General features: G+C 37.0%; 1 protein-coding gene and 1 pseudogene across 5 annotated transcripts in view; both read left to right on the forward strand.

Moving 5' to 3' along the window:
• BIRC6 (baculoviral IAP repeat containing 6) overlaps nucleotides 1–24,976 on the forward strand; it is a 309,262-nt gene that overhangs the window by 252,133 nt on the left and 32,153 nt on the right. For all 5 annotated transcript variants that reach the window (XM_074209682.1, XM_074209678.1, XM_074209679.1 and 2 more), the window contains 3 exons: nucleotides 2,374–2,591; nucleotides 7,150–7,311; nucleotides 10,461–10,538. In XM_074209682.1, coding sequence (XP_074065783.1) covers nucleotides 2,374–2,591; nucleotides 7,150–7,311; nucleotides 10,461–10,538 — 458 coding nt within the window. The remainder of the gene's footprint in view (nucleotides 1–2,373; nucleotides 2,592–7,149; nucleotides 7,312–10,460; nucleotides 10,539–24,976) is intronic.
• LOC141515257 (BTB/POZ domain-containing protein KCTD15 pseudogene) lies at nucleotides 20,195–21,770 on the forward strand (annotated as a pseudogene).

The following is a 24,976-nucleotide window of genomic DNA, read 5'->3' on the forward strand; positions in this document are numbered from 1 at the left end:
AATCAATTAACCCTTCAGGTCTCTGTTTTCTTCACTTTTGAATATCAGGGTTAGCAATCTGGAAAGTATTTGAAATTGGGTTAAAATGACTTAATTGTTCATTTTCTTTTTTACCTGGAGAAAGCACTATTAAGTATTTTACCTTAGAGAAGTCAGAACTGTAAAGGAAGGTCCCATATACATCATAAAGTCATAGTAGCACTTTTTGTGGTAATAAAGAATTGGAAACAACCTAGATGCCTACAATTGACATGATTATAAAACAGATTGTAAATAATTGTAAATGGAATGGAACATCAAATGAAATGAAGAATTGGGAGACAAATACTAAAAATGACAATCATAGACTGGATTACTTATCTTTCTTTCATCTCTAAATTCTTAAACCCTACATCTGTTATTCTAAGGAACATTGCCGCTTCAATGAAGCTTCAGAATTATAGGTTCATTATGACTCCTCAGTGAAGAATCATTTTTAATTCTATTTCCCCTAGATTGTTTTCATTGATAGATTTTCGTTTTGCATCAGTCATAACTTCTTATGCTCTAACCTTTTATTGCACTCTTTGTAAGAAAGAAAAATATTTAAGCACAAAGATTGTAAACATGAGAGATTAAATTGGTGGTAGTTTTACTGATAGGAATAGTGGCAATCAAAATTTTAGTTTTACATATAAGTTAACTACAGGTAAACTAGTCCTTGATCTTCCAATTTGCTTATAGTATTGATTTAGAAGATCAAGGACTAGTTTACCTGTCAGATCTATGGAAAGGGAAGTAGTTTATGACTAAGGATGAGATGGAGAACATCACTAAAAACAAACTAGATGATTTCAGTTACATTAAATTAAAAAGCTTTTGCATAGACAAAACCACTGTAACCAACATCAAAAGAAATGTAATAAACTGGGAAACAATCTTTACAACTGTTTCTGATAAAGGACTCCTTTCTAAAATATACAGAAAACTGAGTCTATTGACAAAAAAAAAAAGCCATTCTCCAATTGTCAAATTTCCAGATGAGAAGATCAAAGCAATTCATAGTCATATAAAAATTGCTCTAAATCATTACTTATTAGAGAAATGCAAATTAAAGCTTCTCTGAGATACCACCTCACACCTCAGACTGGCCAATATGACCAGAAAGGACAATGATCATTGTTGGAAGGGTTGTGGGCAATCTGGGACACTATTACACTGTTGGTGGAGCTGTGAACTCATCCAACCCTTCTGGAGAACTATTTGGAACTATGCCCAAAGGGCAACAAAAATGTGCATACCCTTTGACCCAGCAATACCACTACTGGGTCTATACCGTGAAGAGATGAGGAAAAAGGGTAAAAACATTACTTGTACAAAAATATTTATAGCAGCCCTGTTTGTGGTGGCAAAGAATTGGAAATCCAGTAAATGTCCTTCAATTGGGGAATGGCTTAGCAAACTGTGCTATATGTATGTAATGGAACACTATTGTTCTATTAGAAACCAGGAGGGATGGGATTTCAGGGAAACCTGGAAGGATTTGCATGAACTGATGCTGAGTGAGATGAGCAGAACCAGAAAAACACTGTACTCCCTAACAGCAACATGGGGTCAATGATCAACCTTGATGGACTCACTGATTCCTTCAGTGCTACAGTTAGGGAAATTTTTGGGCTGTCTGCAGTGGAGAACACCATCTTTATCCGGAGAAACAACTGTGGAGTTTGAACAAAGATCGAAGACTATTACCTTAAATTTAAGGGAAAGAAAACTGATATCTTATTTTCTGATCCTGCTATCTCTTATACTTTATATTTCTTCCTTAAGGATATGATTTTTCTCACATCACACTCATTTTGGATCAGTGTATACTGTGGAAACAATGTAAAGTCTGAGAAATTGCCTTCTGTGGGGATGGAAGGAGGGAAGTAAGATTAGGTTAGAAATTGTAAATCTCAAAATAAATAAAATCTTTAATAAATAAATTTTTTCAAAAGTTATCTCCAAAATTAATAGGAAAACATTTTTATGTTCTTTGAAATCATAGTCTGTTTTGCATAGGCTAAATAGTTTGATATTTAGTCACATTCTAATTTGAATTATGTTTTAGTTATTCCAGATTTGATTTATCTTGATTTTAGGATTATGATTCTAAAAGAATCTCATCTAATTTTTGTCCTTTATACCAGCTAGCAAAATGTATAAAAGGATGAAATAGCCCCATTGTTTTGTAATTTTAATAATAATTTATTTTTATTGCATTATCAGGCAGCAGCATCACTTACTTTGGGAACTAGAAATTGCATATGCCTAATTTCAAAATTTTTAATTGTTTTACAATATGTACTGTACTGTACCATCTTTTTTTTGCTATTTTCTTTTCTATTCCAGATACATTTGAAATGGTTTCTGAAGATGATGATGGCAAATTGGGTTTTAAAGTAAATTATCACTACATGTCACAAGTGAAAAATGCAAGTGATGCAAATAGTGCTGCAAGAGCCCGACGTCTTGCACAGGAAGCTGTGACACTTTCAACATCACTCCCTCTTTCATCATCTTCCAGTGTCTTTGTACGCTGTGATGAAGAACGTCTTGACATAATGAAGGTATGTGATATATTTTAATGTTTTACGCCCTCTCCTCCTCAGAAGATGCAAGCTGCGGATGCTGTTATAAAATTTTGGCAATAAATACTTTTTCCTTAAAAAAAATCATTTCCTGACAAGCACATTAGCATGTGGTATGTGAGATCCAAGGTGGGAGGAAAGTGATTTGGAAAGTGGGATTATCGAGGATTTCATTCATTTATCACCTGGATTTTCAGTTGGTCTTAAAATATAGCTAGAAATTCAATAAGCAAAGAGGAAGAAAAGAAGATCATGGGGAATGGAAAGAGCCAAAGCATGACAACATAAGGAGTTTTCAGAGGATAGAGCAATAAGCCCAATTGTGCCTAAATCAAGCAGTGAAGAAGTTGGGAGACAATATGCAATAAAGTTAGAAATGTGTATTGGTGCCACACATGGCCCTAAACCCTTCTGAGTACTACTGAAACAGATTAAAATAAGACTTGAAAATATTAGGAAAATATGTTAAAAAATTCAATAAAGTATATATAATATCACATTTTAAAACTGTCAGTATGCAGTCCACAGAATTCGTTACATATAGATGAATTATCCTTGTTTCTGTTTGAGTTTGATACTGCTGTTGTGGACTTAATGATAGGCAGAAAATTTTAAATATTTCTAATATTTAATATGGTATTATGAAAATTTTCAAACAGAAGATTTACAAAATTAGAGCTATGCATACTAAAGATTTCTTTGGCATCTACATGAAGTGAATTGTGGCGTAGATGGGTCAGTGGCTATAGCATCAGCCCTGGAGTCAGGAGTCAGTTCAAATCAGACCTCAGACACTTTATCTAACTTCATGAACTTGGGCAAGTCACTTAGCCCCATTGCCTGGGCAAAACCAAAAAAAAAAAACCCAACAAGGGTGAATTATGAAAGGAGCGTGTTGAGGGATTGTTCCAGAGAGAAAAAGTCTCAACTTGTGGTAACTGGACCTGAGTTTGAATCGCACCTTACTATCTGATTGATCTTGGCATATCCTCAAACCTCTTTGAGCCTTAGTTCTCTCCATTTTCTTTCTTTTTTTTAAATTTAAGACAGTGGGGGTAAGTGACGTGTCCAAAGTCACACAGCTAGGCAATTATTAAATGTCTGAGGCTGTAGTTGAACTGAGGTACTCCTGACTTCAGGGCCAGTGCTTTATGAACTATGCCACCTAGCTGCCTCCAAGCCTCAGTTCTCTCAACTTTATCATGATAGATGATCCCTCAGGCCTCTCCTGTAGCCCTTTTTGATCCTATGATCTTTTTAGAGGCTACTGTAGTAGAAGCAGATTATAATGAGGGTCTATACTGGCATGGCACTGTTTGGTAATAATGAGCCAGAGAGAAGTACTGTGGAAGTGAATTAAATGATAAGAAAGAGAGAAAAACGAAGATGAAAAGTAGCTCACAGTTATATAAATATAACAAATTGGGTGAATGTTGGGGCCTGTTGAATTATGGGACTTCTTGCTAAGGCAGGTGTAAGCATTTGGAGATGGAAGTAAGAGATGAATCCATATTTGTGAATGTGAGATAGAGAAAGAAGAGGCAAAGTACCAAAAACAGATACTTGAGAAATACTCTTAAGAGACTATTTTGTTTTTTTAAAGTGAGGATCCAAGGAAGCAGTTTAGAAATACACAGAGAAGGTCTCCAAAGGCAGTGTAACATAGAATATTCAATAAGATGGGAAGTAGATCAATCCATTCACCAGATATTTATGAAGTTCCTCCTGAATGCTAGAAAATAGGGGTACAGAGAGGAAAAACAGTCCTTTCTCAGGGACCAAGGAAGAGATGGAGAATATCAATAAAAATAAACTAGATAATTTTGATTACATTAATTAAAAAGCTTTTGCACAGATAAAATCACTGTAACCAAGATCAAAAGAAATGTAGTAAATTGGGAATCAATTTTTACTACTAGAATTTCTGACATAGGACTCATTTCTAAAATATACAGAGAACTGAGTCGAATTTTCAAAACAATAAGCCATTCCCCAATTTCAAATGGTCAAAGGATATGCAAAGGCAATTTACAGATGTCGAGGTCAAAGCAATCCATAGTCATATGAAAAATTACTCTAAATGAAGAGATTTATTTTATATTGATACTGCGTTGGGGAGAAACAAGCAGTTTGAGGTGAAAGTATGTAGTGACAGACTAACTTCCCTTAAAAATGAATGATGGAAACATGACTATTAATGGAAATATTTTACATGACTACAACTTTATAGCCTATGTCAAATTGCTTACCTTCTTGTTGAAGAGAAATGGGAAGGTAGAAAAGGAGAGAATTTGGAACTCAGCTAATTTTTCTCAGTCAAAAGTCCCACCATCTGCAAGAAATCTTTCCCTGTCCAATTCAATTTTAGTGGTTTTATCTTTTAAGATTCTCTACCAATGATTCTTGAATATGCCTTGTTTTAACATAGCTGTTTGTTGTTTTCACCCACGGAACTGTGAGTTTCTTAGGATTAGAATCTAGTTTTTGCCTCCCCTTAGATTCTTGAGGTACCTCTGATAGATTCCTCCTTTCTCCTTATGCTCATTATTGTTTGTTTCCCTTTATTCTCCTCTCAAAGATTAGGGTACCAATTCCAAGTGAACAATTAACATTTTATAATGGAATATTAATTTTGAGCTATACCAAGAGGTGATTTAGAAAAAATTTCAAACCTCAACCCCTCACCTTCACTTCCAAAAATCCTATACACTTCTGTCTCTGGGAAGAGTGGGTTCAAACAACACATTTTCTGCATAGCATTGATTCCACCAAGTTCATCAAATAGTATGATATGTTCTGGATAGATGGATTTATGTTTCTAGTGCTATGTTCTGGAAGAACTTAATTCATATGACTTTTGGCAATTATGAATCTCAGCTCCCAGTCTTCTGATGGTACTCTCCTGGCATTTCAAAGCTCACAAAATACTCACTCAACTAAAAATAGGAAAGAATAACCTCAGTAGAGGCATAAACAAAAGTAAGACCATGTACTGTTGGCTTTATAACCACTGGAGACTTTCACACTTAGCTCTTAGTTTCTTGTCCTCCTTACTCTAGAGTCAGCCACATCCTAAATGATCATATAAAGAGACTTATGTTGGCTAAATAGTGCTATTTGCATATCTCAATTTCTAACTTCATAGTCACAAAGCCAAGAGGCTTATTACTGAAACGAAGTACAAAATAGCTTTTCAACTTTTTATGTTGGGATGTATCCCCTAAGCCAGGGTGTCCAACCTTACTTTTAAAAATTTTTAATAGACAGCATATTTTTTATTTGCCAATTTAGTTAGAGCTCTGTGGTGGGTTGGTTTTATTTACTAAAGCATTTAGTAAACCCCCAGGCAGTCTGCATAAAATTGCACTGCAGACTGCATTTTGGAGAGCCCTGCCCTTTGCTAACTGTAAATGCTCCTGTGGACTGAATTTACTGGCAATTCCATATTGGTTTTATTATTATTTCTATTAAAATTAATGTACTAATTTTTTTCTATACTGAGGTACAGGCATGCATCTTCATCTGTTTTTGGGGCATTTAAAATTCAACATATTATCTAATACAAAAACCATTATTTTTTTTACCCCCCAAATTACCCCTTTTTTGATTTTCCTTTTTTTTTTGTCAAACCATCATCTTTCTCATTTTTCTTCTTTACCATGTTCAGAACTAACCCTAACCCTAACCCTAACCATCTAAATTTTCTGTCTTCACAATGCGTCTTCCCATCCCCCTCACAATCAGGCTTCTAATCACCCTTTACTTTGATTGCAATAGATCTCTAATTCTTTTTCTTGCAAGTCTCTCCCCATCCATAGTCCACACAATTGTCAGTGATTTTCCTACAGAACTGGTCTGACCATTTAACTCCTCTACTCAGTATACTGCAAAGACTTCCTTTTACCTATGATTAAACAACTTTCCTTGTGATTCATTACTGTTCATTCTTTGACCTCAACTTTCTTTTCTACCATAAATAGACATCACTCTTCCATTATACCCTTTATATAGATTAGCCAAATGGACCTGCCTAATATATCACATTCTTTCTTTAGTCTCTGTATTTACTGTCAATCTTGTCAGGAATATATTCTTTCTTTACCTCCTCTTAGAATCCCTATTTTCGTTTAAGGTCAAGTAACATCTTAGGATTTTTTTTTTCCTATAATGAGCTACAGGCATCAAGGTCAAGTAACATCTTAGAAGCTTTATCTGAATCCTCCAAGCTACTAATACCTTCCTCCCACTCCTCACCTCTCCCCCACAAAATACTCATTTATTTTGAATATATTTCTTCTGTGTTTCCCCCTTTATATTGTACACTTCTTTTGAAGAAGAATTAAAATATTCCCAGTACTTTGAACAGCCCTTAGTCATACCAGTGTGCAATAAATGCCAGCTGGTTAATTGAATGAGGAATACTATGTTTGTTTTATACCAGATTATGCTTTTGATTGTGACAAAGGAAAATCTCAAGTATATCAAATATTTTAAACATTTATTGTGATTTTTTTTTCCCCTGGCTCCTGCATTTTAGGTTCTAATCACAGGCCCAGCAGATACTCCTTATGCAAATGGATGCTTTGAATTTGATGTATATTTTCCACAAGACTATCCCAGTTCACCCCCACTTGTGAATCTGGAGACAACTGGTGGCCATAGTGTTCGATTCAATCCAAATCTTTACAATGATGGCAAGGTAACGTATATTAAAACTTTTTCTTTGTATTATAATTTTCTGTGATGATACCGTATATTCATATTTTAGTTGTGTTGTTTCACTACAAAGACTTCCTTTTACCTATAATTAAACAACTTTCCTTGTGATTCATTACAGTGTGAATTGCTTAAAATTTCTTTTCCTTCTTGTACCAATTATTTAAAGAATAGAAACCCATTTAGGGGAGACACAAAAACTCTGCAGACTGGTGAATTAGTCTAACACACCCATTTTCCAGAAGCTATCTGCTACAAGAACTTAATGAAATCCTCCATTAGCCATATATTTCAAAATATTAAGGATAACAATATTAGATAGATGCTACTGCCACCTATTTCACAATAATAGCCAAAGCTAATGACTGTCTCTACCCCTACCACATGCTAGTTGGTCTTTTCCTTTCATGTGTTCCTAGACAATTTCTCCAGTGCAATGCAAGATAAGTCCATTTTATTTACTGACTTGTGATTATTCCTTGACAATGTTATATAGCATTAGGTACATTTTCTAAAGTTACATGTTTGGAGAAGATGTGTATTTTCAGTCCTTTTCTTATTGTTGTTGTTATGGTTTTTATATTAAAAATAGAATAATAGGGGGCATCTAGGTGGCACAGTGGGTAGAGCACTGGCCCTGGAAGACCTGAGTTCAAATTCAGCCTCAGACACTTAATAATTACCTAGCTGTGTGATCTTGGGCAAATCACTTAAGCCCATTACCTTGAAAAACTTTAAAAAAATAAAAAAAGAAGAGGAATAAAATGTTATACCTCAGATATAGTAAAAATTATGTTTAAAAGTACTTAAGACTTTTTACATGGTGATGTTTGCTATACTCTATATAAACTATATGCTGCAGTATTACAGCATTTTAAAAACTGGAGAGGGGTTGCATATATAAACTATTATTAAACAGTTATTAGCTCTGCTAAAAAGAAATTGAGGTCTTGATTTTCCTTTTTGTCACAAATTTACTTTAAGTGATAGTTTGAAGAATAATTCAGAAAATATGCATCTTGCCTTGTTTAAAAAATGTGTGTGTTGCTTCTCATCCCACCTCCCAAAGAAAAACAAATAGTGACTTCACTTAAAACATCTTGCTTGCTTATTCTTGTAACACAAGCATGGAGATTAGAGCCAATATTTTCCATCACTTTTAATGGGTTTTAGCTGAAGGCAAGGCTGATTTTCTCCTATGCTTTTCTATGAAGAAGAAAAAAATTTTCATTTAAGCCAATCTGTAAATAACTATTATATAAAAATACTAATTCTGACATAGAGCATGAAAATCCTTATGAGATTAGGCCACAAAACCTGTGATTTTAACTAACATAAGGAATGCCTGGATATGGAAACTCTCTACTAATGCTTCTCAGTACCTTTTCTACAATTTTAAAGTCTTAGAATTTGCCTAGGTAACTGAGAGTCAAGATGACTTATGTAGTATGTGTCAAATAGGTAATTTGAACTTGTGTTCCTAGATTAGAGGTTACCTGTCTATTTTTTATTCCACATTGCTTCTGTTGATAATCTAGAGAAGCAAAAGGAATTGTCTTTTCTGTCAATGTATAATAGTCAAAAGAATCAGGCCTACCATATTTCAAATAAATAATTTCATCACCAACTAGCTATATTTTATTGACCAAGTCATTTAGCTTCTCTTTATTTTAATTTCTTTTATCTTCAATATGGGAGAACCAACTCTCCAGATATTAGAGAGTTGAAAAAAATTAAATGAGATCCTGGATGCAAAATTTAAAAAACTATATATCTCCTCAAACAGAAAACATTCCAATAAAATGGCTTGCTAAACCATTTTCTTCCACCCTGAAATTTCAGGAATGTGCTGATTCCTTTTCTTTAGAAGACTAATGTCTTCTTTTTGGTGGATAAAATCAGCATACACTGAATTTGTCTTCCAGCCACAGCCTAAATACTTTGATCACCTCACATTTAACTATGTTCTCATTCATGATGTAGTTTTTATCTTGTCCTACCTTTCTTTTAGTACCTGTCATTTTCATCCACATCTTGAAAAAAAGCTATGGAGTCTGAATGCAGAACACATACTATGTTTACATTTTTAAAACTTCTTTTATGATTTTCCTTTCTTATGCTTCTTTTTTTTTCATAGTTCTAATTCCTCTTTCACAACATGACTAATGTGGAAATATCTCAAATACTTTTTTACAACTTTTACCTGACTGTTGGCCACCATTGGGAGGGGGGGAGGGATAGGAGACTGGTAGAAAAATATAGAATTCATAAATTTGCAAATGGATGAATGTTGAAAAAACTATCTTTGCATATAATTTGAAAAATAAAATGAAATTTCAATTGGGGGAAAAAAAGCAGGCATCTTTGAATTCCCAAAATAAATAATTATATTCTTAACTCTTCACTATAGTCTGAGTTTGAAATTACCAATGTCCTACTGGTCTTTATTCTATTTTTTCCAGAAATAATACTGCTTTTTCCAAATCTGATGAATTTATCTATGCATACTCACAGATTAATTTTTATGTCAGAATGAATTCACATTTTTCTTATTTATTTGTTCATTCATCATTCATTTATTGATTGATTGTGATTGCATTAAATAAGTCATTTAATTTCCCTGGGCTTCAGTTTTTTTTCTCTGAAATAATTGATATGACTTAGTGATCTTTAAAGTCTTTTCCAGCTCTGCATCTTTGATCCTAAGATACATTTAATGTCTATGCAACTTTCATCTGTATGTATGCATTTTACTTGCCTTTTTCATTCATTATGGAAACATTATCCCCTTCAGAAATACCACAAAGCCATAACCAAGCCTTTTTCTCCTCCTTCCTAACCTCACATCCTAAAAATTTTTTAGAATTCATCCTTCTCTTCAAAAAGTCCTTAATCATTTTTTGTTTATATAAAAGTATTTAAACAATTTCCATTTAAAAGAAATTGTAGTGCTGTTCAAAGATTTGTCATAGTCTGAAAATGCCCATTCATTTCCACATCCTCCCTACTCTTAAACATTGGGGAAGACCAGATTGATGTGAAATATAAGTTTTTTTTTCTTCTAGCATTGACAGTTTTTTGTTTATAGCCTTCATCTTGCAATTTTGCCATTAAAGCTTTGTCTCTCTTCAGGTTTGTTTAAGCATATTAAATACATGGCATGGAAGACCGGAAGAGAAATGGAATCCTCAGACATCAAGCTTTTTACAAGTAAGGAAATTTTTTTTCTCATTCTTTTACTTGTTTATACATAAACATAAAGTAGCTGTAAGATGGTGACTATATATGGGAAGAAAAATTTATTGACTCTTGGTTTTCTTTGATTTTTTTAAAAAATTTAAAACAAAACAAGTTTACGTCTGATGTGATGTCAGTGCTTTGTCCCTAGTTCCATTTGAATTTTTAAATTGCCTTTCTAATTCCTTAAAATTGAAAAGAAAAACTATCTTTACAGTTAGAAAAGAATTACAATAGTACATTGCATGCTTGAAAAACTTCCCAATTAATATAAAGCACATTTCCAACCTTCAAGAGCTATATTTGAGCAATTATTATTTGGAGACCTGGGTGCTTTTCTTAGGTTTACTCTTATCTAAAATATTCAGACTGAAAAGATCCTTATATACCATCTAGTTCCCCCCCCCCCCCCCCCCAATTTACTGATGTGCAAATTGATTCCCAGAGAAAAGAGAAAAAGTCAAGGTATTAGTAAAGAAAAGGTCCTGGATTCAAATCTTTTTTCCTCTTGTGACTCTAAATCCAATGCTTTTCCCCCTGTAATCTTATAATCAGTTAGTAGATGAGGTAATGCAAACTCAAAGAAGGGAATTGATTTTGCCTAACTCACACAGTAAGTGGCCAAACAGGGGCAAATAATCTTATCTTTTCAGTCATTTATTTTTCAGTTACACCCTTTGATTTCACCTTTTCTGTAATCTGACATTCAAGGGCCAACCTGTTTAAAAACTGATACATTAATAGATAGGATCTTGTTTTGTTGTCAAGAATTTTTTTGTTATTAAACATTTTCAGCAAGAATGAAGCTACAAAATATGAGACATTAAGACATATTTCTTCTTTGTATGAGAAAAGATTTTATGTTGGTAATTATATAACAAATTAATAGTGACCATTTAGTTGAAGCATATTAGATTATATTTTGTTTGTTTTGTGATGTCTTTCTATACAGAATAATTTCTCTAGCTGATTAAATCAGAGTTAATAGGGGATAGAAACTTTTTCTGTTTGTTTTCCTGGTGTACATAGCATTAGCTTTAAAAGGTCCCTGGTCCAGTCAGAGAGCATAGTAAGGAAGAGGTTCCATAATACAGTCTGATACATGGAGGCTGATGATTTTGGCAAGAAATATATTATTTGCTGAGTGATTAAACTGAGAAATTCCAGCAAGTATATTTGAAGGGAAGAACAGAGAATGAAAGATTCACAGCAGGAAAGATTAAATATGATGTGAATGATGAGTATTTTCCTAGCCAGCCTTCAACATTCAGTCACTGAATTTAGAAAAAGAGGAGAATGAAATCCTAGTTCTACTACACTAGAGAAAGACTTATGATTAATTGAAGTATTGAGTCACAAGGTTATGTTAATGGAAAGAAGCATCTTTATGTACTCTCAGACACCCAAGTTGGAGGAAGATTAAATTAGGTATTTAGGATAATAGATACTTTAAATGCCTGACTAAACTTACTTCAGAAATAGTTTCTTTACCCCTCCAGTCAAAAATGAAAAGAAAATACAGTAAGAAGATACATGTACAGGGCATTTATGTTCTGCTTTTAATCAAGATTGCTGCTTGTGCCTGCTTTTGGATTTGGGTTTAACCTCAAGGGGTTTTGTTTTTTTCATCATTTGGAAATTAGTCTCTATCCTAACAAAGACTGGTATTAATGGAGAACTGCAACTTAATTTTCTCATCCTTTCTGTTGACTGAAAACATTGTACTTTTTAGCTTCTTCTTAATAAGAAGTAATATTTGTATAGTGAATAGAGAACTGGCCAGGAAAACCCAGTGCAGTTCTCTCCTGTGACACCTATTGACTATTATTAATCCTGGGTAAATCATTTAACTTCTCAATTCCCTAGCCAACCCTCTAGATAAGATGCCAACTTGCACTGGTAAACAGAATTTACTTATTCAATACTGTGGTATTGAAATCTCTGCTTTGGACTCCATGACTTAACCAGTATCTGAAGTTTTAGCATGTGTTTCTTAAATCTTCTTCTCTGAACTTTGTATATCCTTTCTTTCCTACCCATTCTCCACCTAATAAGAAGGAATAGAGTGGTGGGTCTTCCATGAAGCACTTTACCACAATGATATTTTTGTCATTCTTTTTCTAAGAAGACAGTATTATCAGGGAGATAATGTCATGATAAGCACATGAATTGAATTTGAATAAGGGGTGTGCTGTGTTAGGTCACCAGCCTCACTTTGTCCTCCAGTGGCCAGATATGAATCAGGATGCCTGGAGATGGTCCTGGATATGAAGCAGTGAGAGTTAAGTGACTTGCCCAAGGTCATACAACTACTAAGAATCAGGTTTCTGAGGTTGGATTCAAACTCCTGTCACCCTGATTCCACGGCCAGTGCTCTGTCCACTGCACCACATAGCTGCCCTATTATACCTCATTGGAACCAGTGGCAAAGCATACATGATAGTTAGGGTTATCTGAAGGAAAGAGGACTCTCCTTCAGACATTCCTAGAATTGCATCATTTATATTGGACAGGGGGAGCCTCAGCAAGAAAGATTGATAGGGCTCTAGTTACCTTTCAGTATCCAGTCCTATTGAGTGTTCCAGCTCCAAGCTTCATTCTAAATGATCCATACCTTAAGTCAGTCTTCATCCAGCTTCCTGACTTCCCTTTTCTACATTGTTCCAGCATGTTAGAGTCTGCTCACTTGATGACCTGCTAAAGATATGGATATGAACATGACTTTACTCAAGGTTTATCAATTTCTTATCTGATTTCCAAAAGATACAATTAGAATCCTGAAACTATGCAAAGCTTGACCCCCTTCTTAATAGGAAGTGTTATGATCAGTGATCTGCTTTATAGAATTAAAGTACCAAATTAAGGCAAATATCTTCTTTGAGCACTCTAATGATAGAATTTTTCAAAAAGTGACAAAATTCCTGACCAAATTATGATCAGTAGCAAATCATTCTCTTTTTTAAAAAAGCATGTATTGTTCCATCACATGCAAAGATAGTTTTCAGCATTCATTTTTTTGAGTAAGATTTTAAGTTCCATGTTTTTCTCTCCCCTTCCGCACCCTGATAATAAATAATGTGATATAGGTTCTAACTATGTTAAACATTTCCATATTAGTTATGTTGTGAAAGTAGAATGAAATGAGGAAAATCCATGAAAGTGGAGGGGGGGGGAACCATAAAGTATGAAGCAAATTTAAAAATGGAAAATAGTATTCTTTTTTCTTTGGCCTTCATTCAGTCTCTGTGGTTCTTTCTTTGAATGTAGATATTTTCCATCACAAATTCTTCAGCATTTTCTTTCATCTTTGTATTGCCAAGGAGAACAAATTCTATCATAGTTTATCAGATCACAGTGTTGCCTTTATTGTGTGACTATTCTCTTAGTTCTGTTCCCTTTACTTTTTATCAGTTCATATAAGTTTTTTCAGGCTTTTCTAAAGTTCATGATTTCTTTTTTTCTTTTTAATTTATTTATTCTTATTTTGTACAAATAATTTTTTATACATTACTAAAATATTCTTGTTTAAGAATAAACATAATACTCCCCCCCAAAAAATATAGACCGACATGAGCGATAATGTAAAGGAGAGAGAAAAATAATAATAATAATAATAATAGTAGGTGTGGCCAGGTGGCACAGTGGACGGCACACCAGCCCTGGAGCCAGGAATGCCTGAGCCCAAATCCAGCCCCAGACTCCCAAAAATCACCCAGCTGTGTGACCCCATTGCCCTGCAACCCCCCAAAAGACCCAAAATAGAATAAAATAGTAATAATAATAATAATAATAATGATAGTAGTAGTAGGGGCAACCAGGTGGTGGACAGAGCACCAGCCTTGGAGCCTGGAGCAGCCCGGTCCAAATCCAGCCTCAGACACCCAACAGTCAAACAGTCACCCAGCTGTGCAGCCCCAGACAAGCCACCCAATACCATTTTCCCTGCAACTCCCCCCCAAATAATAATAATAATAATAATAATAATAATAATAATAATAATAATAATAATAATAATAATACATATGCTTCAGTCTGTGTTCCAACACCTCCAGCTCTATCACGGGTGGATCACATTCTTTATGATAAGTCTGTCACAAAAGTTACTTCCATATTTTTGCACCATTGCTATTGCTAATCGCAAATCCCTCCATTTGTACTTCTCCACTAACATATACTCTCTCCTTTCACTCTGTACTGTAGGGTAACTGAGTGGTGCAACAGACAGATCCCTGGCTCTGGGGCCAAGAGGCCCCAAGCCCACATGCCACCCTTTAGGTCCAGCATCCATCCAGCCCTATCATCCTGGACAGGCCATCCAATCCCAGCCACTAGCAAAAAGTAAAAAAGAAAATGTGTTATCTGACCACTCTTCCCCCACAATCGATCCTCTCCTCCATCACTCACACCGCCCCCCTTCCCCCCGTTCACCTTCTCTCCTTCTTATTCCAGATGTCTGTACCCCATTGAGTATATATACTGTTTCCTATCCTAGCCACTTCTGATGAGAGCAAAGTTTCTCTCATTCTTCCTTGCCTTCCCCCTTCCATGTCATTGTAATAGCTCATTGTAATAAAAAAATTTTATCATATGAAATATCTTAGTCTATTCCACCTCTTCTTTTTCTTTGTCCCATTACATTTCCCTTTTAGCTATATTGACTCCATTTTTATACCACATTATATCTTCAAATTCAGCTCTCTCCTGTGCTTCATCTATAAATGCTCCTTCTACCGGCTCTATTAAATGAGTAGTTTCCTATGAGTATTATTAGAATCATTTTTCTATGCAGGAATACATCATCATTAAGTCCCTCATACTTTCCCCTTCTCTTCCACTCTCTATGCTTCACCTGAGTCCTGTATTTGAAGATCAAACCTTCTGTTCAGCTCTGGCCATTCCAACAGCAACATTTGGAATTCCCCTTGTTCACTGAAAGTCCATCTTTTTCCCTGGAAGACAATATTCAGTTTTTCTGGGTAGTTGATTCTCCGTTGCATTCCAAGCTCTTTTGCCTTCCGGCCTATTCTATTCCAAGCCCTATGAGCTTTTAATGTAGTTGCTGCTAAGTCCTGTGTGATCCTGACTGCAGCTCCACGATCTTTGAATTGTGTCCTTCTGGCTGCTTGAAATATTTTCTCTTTGACTTGGCAGTTCTGGAACTTGGCTATATTACTCCTGGGGGTTGGGGGTTTTTTTTGTTTTTTTTTTTGGATCTCTTTCTGCGGGGGTCAGTGGATTCTCTCCATTTCTATTTTGCCCTCTGCTTCTAGGATATCAGGGCAATTTTCCTGTAGTAATTCTTTGAAAATGATGTCAAGGCTCCTTTCCTGATCATGACTTTCAGGTATTCCAATAATTTTTAGATTATCTTTCCTAAATCTGTTTTCCATATCAGTGGTTTTTTCAATGAGATGTTTCACATTTTATTCTAATTTTTCATTCTTTTGGTTTTGAAGTATTATGTCCTGATTCCTCATAATATCAGCAGCCTCCCTCAGTTCCATTCTACATCTGAAGGATTTGTTTTTATCAGAGGGCCATCTGGCCAATTCTGCTTTTTAAAGCATTCTTCTTCTCAATAACTTTTTGACCTGTTTTATCCATTTGACCAATGCTGGTTTTTTACATGTTATTTTCTCCATTTTTTTTGGATCTCCTTGACTAAACTGCTTACTTCATTTTCACGTTTTTCCTGCATCTCTCTCATTTCTTTTTCCAGTTTTTCTTCTATCTCCCTCATTTGATTTTCAAAGTCTTTTTGGAGCTCTGTCATAGCCTGAGCCCAATTTCTGTTTTCCTTGGAGTCTTTAGTTGCAGGAGCTTGTACTTCCTCATCTTCAGATTTAGTATTTTGATCCTTCTTGGGATTATAGGTAAAGTATTTCTCAATGGTGTTCCTCTTTGTTCTCTGCTTACTCATTTCTTCAGCCAGTGCCTGGTTTTGGGGGTGTTTCCTGAGCTTTTGAGTATTATTGGGACACCCCCACACACACACACACAAGCATCTCCTTTATGAGGCTCTGTCTTCCCTCCTTGTCTGTGAACGACCACAAGTGCACCTCTCTGCCACAGGGCTGAGGTGGGGGGGGCTGATATTCTTTGGGGGGCCTAGACTGCAATCAGGATCTGAATGTGGTCAGAGTCCCAGAGTCCTGTTTCAGGGACAGAGGACAGAGCTCAGCAGTCTCCCTCCACTCCCCTCCCTAGGCTCAGAACTCACGCCTTGGGGGCTCCTGCTTCTGCTTCTTTGATCTGGACTGCTGCAGTGCTACTTGCTGTGTGCCCTAAGGGCTGGGCTTCACATGCTCACTCTGGCAGAGGCTCCCTGCTCATCTTCCAAGTTGTGACAGGCGCTCCTGAAGTGTAGGTCAGGAAACTGCCCTCATTGCTGTGAGTCTTAGCTCCCAGTGCCCTGGGGCTGCCTCCAGGAGGTTGAAGTTCCTTCCCTCTCATGGGCTTACCCCTCCAACCCCAGAGAACGGAGCCTTTCTGCTCTTTTCCAGGTTACCTTGGGCTGGAGAACTGCCTCACTAAATCCGTCTGTGGATTCTGTCTCTCAAAAATCTAGTTAGAGTCCTTAGTTTATAAGTTTTGAGAGAGACACCTAAGATCCTCTCCTGTCTCCAGCTTGGCTCCGTACTCCCCCCCCATAAATCGTTCATGATTCTTACATTCATATAGCACATTTATTCATCCAATCCGCAATTGTGGGACATCCCCTCCATTTTCAGTTGTTTGCCACAACATAAAGAGAGTGGCAAATATCTTTTAAGAGATCCTTACAATAGTGATGTGTATTTGAATTTTCATATCATGCTGTACCACACTTTATAGCTAGGGAAAATCATTGGGAAAATCGTCTTTCATCATTAGAGTGTTGCAAGTTCCAATAAACAGCTTTGTCGGCCAAGTCACATATGAAACAATGGATGATGCTAGATCTTCAAGAAACTAAGCTGTTTAGTCCCAATTATGATTAGAAGATTTCCCTTGGGCAGCTGGGTGGCGCAGTGGATAGAACACCATCCCTGGAGTCATGTGGTCCTGTGTTCTAATTTGATCTCAGACACTAGTTCTGTGTCCTTGGGCAAGTCACATAATCTCACTTTTGCAAAAGCAATGCAAAAAAATTCCTCTAAATCCATGCAGAAATTTGATTCCACACAATCAATTTTTCATTCCCATTCTTCATCTCTCAACCTAGACATATATTTGAGGACAAGAAGCAGAGAAGGAAGGGTGATTGTGTATTTAAGAGATTTTAATTATAAAAGGAAGATGGAGCCAAATAACAGCAGATGTAGCAGTCAGTGATTGTAGCTAAAATACTTAGAATTTAATTCTTAGTATATGCAGATAGAAAATAAAGTCTCATCTAAGTTGCTTCACAATAATCCATGTTCACCCCCCCGTAGACAGCATGAAGTAGAGTCAGCGTATGTACATAATTGTATATCCCTATGGAGTTGCCTGTACGTGTGTGTGTGTGTGTGTGTGTGTGTGTGTACACACAGCGACACAATACACATGTATGTATACAGTACAAAATATTTTCTTAAAAGAGCAAGATAGGGGTGGCTAGGTTTGCACAGTGGATAAAGCACCAGCCCTGGAGTCAGGAGTATCTGGCTTCAAATCCGGTCTCAGATACTTAATAATTACCTAGCTGTGTGGCCCTGGGCAAGCCACTTAACCCCATTTGCCTTCCAAAAACCTACAAAAAACAAAAACAAAAAAAAAGAGCAAGGTTTTAGATCAAAAGAAATGTAGTAAAGTGAGAAACAATCTTTACGACTAATGTTTCTGACAAAGGACTCCTTTCTAAAATATACAGAGAACTGAGTCAAATTAAAATAAAAGCCATTCCCAAGTAATGGTCAGAGGATATGCAAAGGCAATTTACAGATGAGATCGAAGCAATCCATAGTCATAAAAATTGCTCTAAATTATTACTTACTAGAGAAATGCAAATTAAAGCTTCTCTGAGATAACCACCTCACATCTCTCAGACTGGCCAATATGACCAGAAAGGACAATGATCATTGTTGGACAGGTTGTGGGAAATCTGGGACACTAATACATTGTTGGTGATGCTGTGAACTCATTCAACCTTTCTGGAGAGCAATTTAGAATTACACCTAAAGGACAACAAAAATGTGCATACTCTTTCCATGAAAAAGGCTAAAAACATCACTTGTACAAAAATATTCATAGCAGCCCTGTTTGTGGTGGCAAAGAATTGGAAATCAAGTAAATGTCTTTCAATTGAGGAATGGCTTAGCAAGCTGTGGTATATGTATGTCATGGAACACTATTGTTCTGTTAGAAACCAGGAGGGATGGGATTTCAGGGGAGCCTGGAGGGATTTACATGAACTGATGCTGAGTGAGATGAGCAGAACCAGAAACACACTGTACACCCTAACAAGAACATGGGGGCAATGATCAACCTTCATGGACTTGCTCATTCCATCACTGCAACAATCGGGATAATTTAGGGCTCTCTGCAATGGAGAATACCATCTTTATCCAGAGAAAGAATTGTGGAGTTTGAACAAAGACCAAGGACTATTATCTTTAATTTAGGGGGGGGAAATCTGATATCCTATTGTCTTATTTGCTATCTCTTATACTTTATGTTTCTTCCTTAAGGATATGATTTCTCTCTGATCACATTCAATTTGGATCAGTGTATACCATGGAAACAATGTAAAGACTAACAAATTGCCTTCTGTGGGGGGTGGGGGGAAGGAAATAAGATCAGGGGAAAATTTGTAAAACTCAAAATAAATAAAATCTTTACACAAAAAAGAGCAAGGTTCTTCTAATATTAAAAAGAAATTACTAATTTTTCTCAGTTTTTAAGTCATATTTTCCCTTCAAGTCTCTAACCTGGATAATTATGTAGCTTGAGTGTATTAAAAAGAATCCTATTTTACCCGTAGTTACTTGAATTAAATTGAAATGACTGAATTATACAAACCATAATAATTTAGCTTTATGACATAACTTAAGCATATACTGGACTCCTTAAATGCTATTCTTTTTTTGTTTATCTCCTGAAGTGTTATTAGGCTCAAATAAGCATTCATTCTCATGGCACAAGAACAATAATGCTCTTTAAGGGCTTAATGGGGAACTTTTTGCAGGTGTTGAAGTGCTTTTTTTTATCAACTTATATTCACTATTTTAGCTATCTTGTATTTTCAAAATGTACCCCAGGACGGAAAAAAGTAATCCATGGTACAATTTTCTTATAAATGAAGCATGATCTTTAACTTAGATTTTAAATTTTTTATCCCGAAATAACAGAGGTACCCTGGATAGAGCACAAACTTTGCAATCAGAAAGTCATATCTAGGGGGTGGCTAGGTGGTGCAGTGGATAGAACACTGGCCCTGTAGTCAGGAATACCTGAGTTCAATGCAATGGCAGGCACTTAATAATTATCCTGCGGGAGGGAGGGGTGGGGGGAGGGTGGGGGGTGGGGGGTGGGGGACTCGGGAGAAAGTAACTACAGGATGAGACTGAACCGACCTGAGGAGCCAAAAAGCAGTGGAAAGAAGCGGGGGGACACAGGAGACCCTGAGCTGTGGGGGTGGGGAGGAGGAGGCGGGTGGGGGACCTATGACCACGCCGCCGCCGCGCCTCCCATGTCCAAGGAGGGAAGAAGCATGTCTCGACTCTCTCTCACGTGGTCCCCAGTTTCTCTCCTGGCAGCTCATGGAATCCCGCTCCCAGCTCAGCTTACCGAGTCCAACGCTCCTGTGCATATTGACATAGGGGGACACATGTACACCAGCAGTCTGGCTACCCTCACCAAATGTCTGGACTCCAGGATAAGTAGTCTATTCAGTGGCACAGAGCCCATCATTACTAGACAGTCTGAAACATTATTTCATTGATTGGGATGGGGAGATATTCAGATATGTCCTCAGCTTCCTTCAGACATTAAAACTCCTACTGCCATATGACTTCAAGGATTTCAGCCTCCTGTATGAAGAGGCACGTTACTACCAACTGCAGCTAATGGTAAGGGAGTTGGACCGCTGGAAGCAGGAACAAGAGCAGTGGCGCCGTGGCCAGGCCTGTGAATGCCTTGTGGTTCGGGTGACCCCTGACCTCGGCGAGACCATCGCCCTCAGTGGGGAGAAGGCACTTATCAAGGAAGTCTTCCCAGAGACCGGCGACATCATGTGCAACTCTGTCAATGCTGGCTGGAACCAGGACCCCACACACGTCATCCGCTTCCCACTGAATGGCTATTGCCGCCTCAATTCCGTCCAGGTCCTCGAAAGACTGTTTCAGAAGGGCTTTAGCATGGCTGCAAGCTGCGGGGGGGAGGGGTGAATTCCTCTCAGTTCAGTGAATATATGCTGTGTCCGCAGGACAGACGGCTTCAGCAGGCTCCTACTAGAATTCGGATCAAGCAGAAGCCCCTGGACTAGGCCCTCCATCGCCATCTTGGTTCTGAGTCACCCCATGGGATGCACCAAAAGGTCGGAGAACAGTGTTAGCAACTTGGGTGTGGAGCCCTTGGCCAGCGAAATGGTGGCCATCCACTCAGTCCTCACTGTAAAGCCCCAGAGCATGCCTGGCGGATGGACAAGAGGTTTTGCAGGAATGTGATCGAATGCAATTTCTTCAGAGCATCAGCGACATTGGACCTGACCAGCACTTACCCAGTGCTCTGGGGTGTTTGATTGGGCTTTGGTGACAAGATCAGTGTGGAAGGAGCCCAGTTGACAGCCTTTCCGAATACCCATCCCCCTCCTGACCCGTGAGGAAAGGCCTGGGAGGGGCTGAGGCCAGTGTGACACTGTGCTGCACCTTGCCTCATTTGAGGCATCTGTCTCACGGGACATGCTCCACATCTCCATGTGTGTGTCTGATGTCTCTGATTGTTCATGCTAGTAGATGGCTTATTTTTCTACAATATTTAAAATGAAAGTGGCTTCTCTGCCAAGGTTGGAGAAACAGACAATGACCGATGCATATTTATCTGGTGCTCAGTACTTTTAAAAAAGGAAACTGTCAGTGTGACTAATTGTGGCCCGTTTTCAAAAGTAAGATACACCTTGGGAGTGGCCCCAAAACCAAGGCCAAAATATGGAAGCTTTCATATTAGCAAAGCAAACCAAGGAAGATGCCAATCCTGTCTTCTCCACATTATACTTGTATGTGTGGGCATCTCAGGTCCTGTTGCCCCTGCAGGGGCGAGAAGGGGGTGGGTGTATATGTATGTGGGGGGGGGGGGGCTGGAGTCAGCACACACTCTGTCTTGAGCTTTAGTCAAAAGAACCACCCTTTATGCTCTAGCACTGCAGGACAGGACATATCTTTGTTTCTTTTTTTCTCTAAATTTAAATGTATTTTTGAAATACTGATGGCATCCATGCCCTTCTGCTATGTATCTGTCTCTTTAGGGAACGTCTCTCCACACCCCTTTCATTTGGCCCCTACAATGTTTCTTTAATAAAAACAGTTATCATCTCTTCTGACTTAAGCAGCAGCCGCTTCTGTAACTCAAGAGACAGCACTATGTTTGCAGGTGCCAGCCTATAAACAGCATTCTGTGAAATCCTGCTCCTTGCCGTGTGGCATGTTTGGGGGCCTCAGTCACTAATTTGTGCGCAAATCACAATTTAGTTTCTCCCACATTAATTTATAGAATCCTGTTGTAGACACTGAATTTTAATTAAACTGTTCTTAGACGAATGTGGTCATTAAGGAGAGGGACTGAGCTCTTCTGGTGATCCCAGAACCCTCAGTCCAATGATGAATTTAACAGAAACAATGTTGACCTAGAATGGAAACAAACGAACCCCTCAAGGGCCTGTTCCTTCCCTTGTGCAAACAGGTACTTAGCCGGCTGTGTCTGGTGTTTTGGGAGCTGTAAAGCTAAGCTGCTCCTTCTTTGATTTTATATAGTGTGATACTTTATACTCTCACTGATGGAAAAAGCTTCCCCATCCTTCCATAGCTGAAGAGATGGCACACCACTCACCTTCCTCTGTAAGATACCTGTAGAATTGTAAATTATGCATTTAATATTGTAAAGATCCTAATGTATATTGTCGTGTATTCCTTACACAATACTTCATGCCATAAACATTTCTCTAACAGACAAAAAAAATAATAATTATCTTGCTGTGTGGCCTTGGGCAAGCCACTTTACACCCTTGCTTTACCAAAAAAAAAGACATATCTAAACTAAGTATAGCTTCTGATTGTAGTATACAATTTCTCCTTGTCCTTAGCAATACTTTATTCTATTTGTGACAAAGGTACTTAATGTTTAATTTATTATACAAGCATTATGCCAATGTATAGTGAGTATTTACTTACACTATGTTTCACTATTTCTTATTCCAACATAATTTGTTTCCTTTTTCTCTTGTTATAACTGGTATAAACAGAATAAATAATGATGAATAAGTTACATTAATTTGTTATTAGTGATTAACAAGTATTTAGAATTTTGGGATTTGTAAGATTTTGTTATACATCATATGGCATTTTATCATAATGATTTTAAAATATAATAGGGTTCACGTTAAATCCTGTAAACTGTATGTCTTTTTTCCAAAAAATACTCCCTATTAATTCTCTTCAATGGGAGTGTTTTCTTTTATTAATTCATTCTTTTATTACCCTTTCCCTCCATTGAACTAATAAAAATAATGTCCCCAATGTGTACCCGCATTATTCATCAAAATAGTATGTCTTAAAAAAAATTAAACTGTCAACAAATTCAGTAAAACATGGATATCTTCTTTAAAGTAGGTCTTTTGAAGAAGTACTTATTAAAACAAACATGTCTGTCACTCAAAATAGTTTGGAATTCTTTTTTACAAATTATTTTCAGAGAGGCTTCTGGGTGGCACAATGGAAAGAATGCCAACCCTATGGAGGACCTGTGTTCAAATCTGGTCTGAGACACTCAATAATTACCTAGCTATGTGATCTTGGGCAAATCATTAACCCCACTGCCTTACAAAAGAAACAAAAAATAAATTGCCTTCTGAGTCAAAAGTCTTACAAGAAAAAAAAATTTTTAACCTCATTGTTAACTAGAAGTATTATTATCTAGTTCAACAACTATCATGCTATTGCTTCTTATACTTTAAATCAGATCCCCCAGAAGAAAAATTGCTTAGTGAGAATATTGAAAATAATATGCTGAAATGCATTCTCAAACAAAAATTTGATGACCAGTCTTATTGGAATATTTACATACACATTATGCACACTCACACACATTCACTCACTCTCATACTAATTCCCTCAGCCCAAAACCCCAAATGACTAATTTAAAAATGAAACCCTGGCAACTAGAGAGAGATTGAGGTAAAATAAGTGGGCAGCACAAGTCAAGAAAAGCCTCAGGCACCATACTTCTCAACATTCTTCCTTTCTGGGAAGATGATATGATTTCTAAGGATGTGGTACTTTCCCAGCCATTGCAAGCATTGAGCAGTGGAAATTGCCCTTATACTCCTGCCCAAAGAAGGATTACCAAGAATCAGTAACATTCAAATATGTGACTGTGGAATTAACACAAGCAGATTATAGGTACCCTCATCTCTCGCAGAAGGAGCTTTATAGGGATGTGATGCTACTAGAACCTGGTCTGACTAGGACTATACAGTTGGAGTGAGGGGAAAGGTTCTGAATGTCAAAGGGAGATGGCCCAAGAAGCAGCTATCTAGGTGAGAGTGAATGAATGAAATAGCCCTGATACCAGATAATTTAATCAAAAAATGGACCTCTCTGTAGAAAAATCATCCCAAGCAAGAATCCAAATGAAAGGTCTCCATCCCTTCAAATTTGGCAAATTCCAGATATGTCGTGCCTTATTTAAAAAACAGCAAAACAAAGTGAAGCTTTCTGGGCATGTTCAAACCACAGACATGAAGTTTCCCTATCAAGTAAAGAGACAGTGCATGTGAAACAAAATATATATATATTTTTTTAGGTTTTTGCAAGGCAGATGGGGTTAAGTGGCTTGCCCAAGGCCACACAGCTAGGTAATTATTGTCTGAGGCCGGATTTGAACCCAGGTACTCTTGACTCCAAGGCCGGTGCTTTATCCACTATGCCACCTAGCTGCCCCTGAAACAAAATATTTCAAAGACTTTTCCCAAAGAACTTTTCCACAGTTAAAAGCATGTATTGGAAAGAATTTCATCTATCAATATGATATAAAAACAAAAGGCAGATTGTATTCACACATAAAGGAGACTTGTCAATTGGTTTTTAAGTTATGATAAATATGAAAATTGTGTTATACATATTGGAGAGAAAGTACATTTAGATACTAAAAGTGATCAGACCTCCAGTAGCATACATATTACTCAAAATTAGTTAATTGTAGTGAAAAAATTAAAAATATTAACAATTGTGGAAAAA

Source organism: Macrotis lagotis, chromosome 1 (assembly GCF_037893015.1).
Source record: "Macrotis lagotis isolate mMagLag1 chromosome 1, bilby.v1.9.chrom.fasta, whole genome shotgun sequence".
Taxonomy (NCBI): domain Eukaryota; kingdom Metazoa; phylum Chordata; class Mammalia; order Peramelemorphia; family Peramelidae; genus Macrotis; species Macrotis lagotis.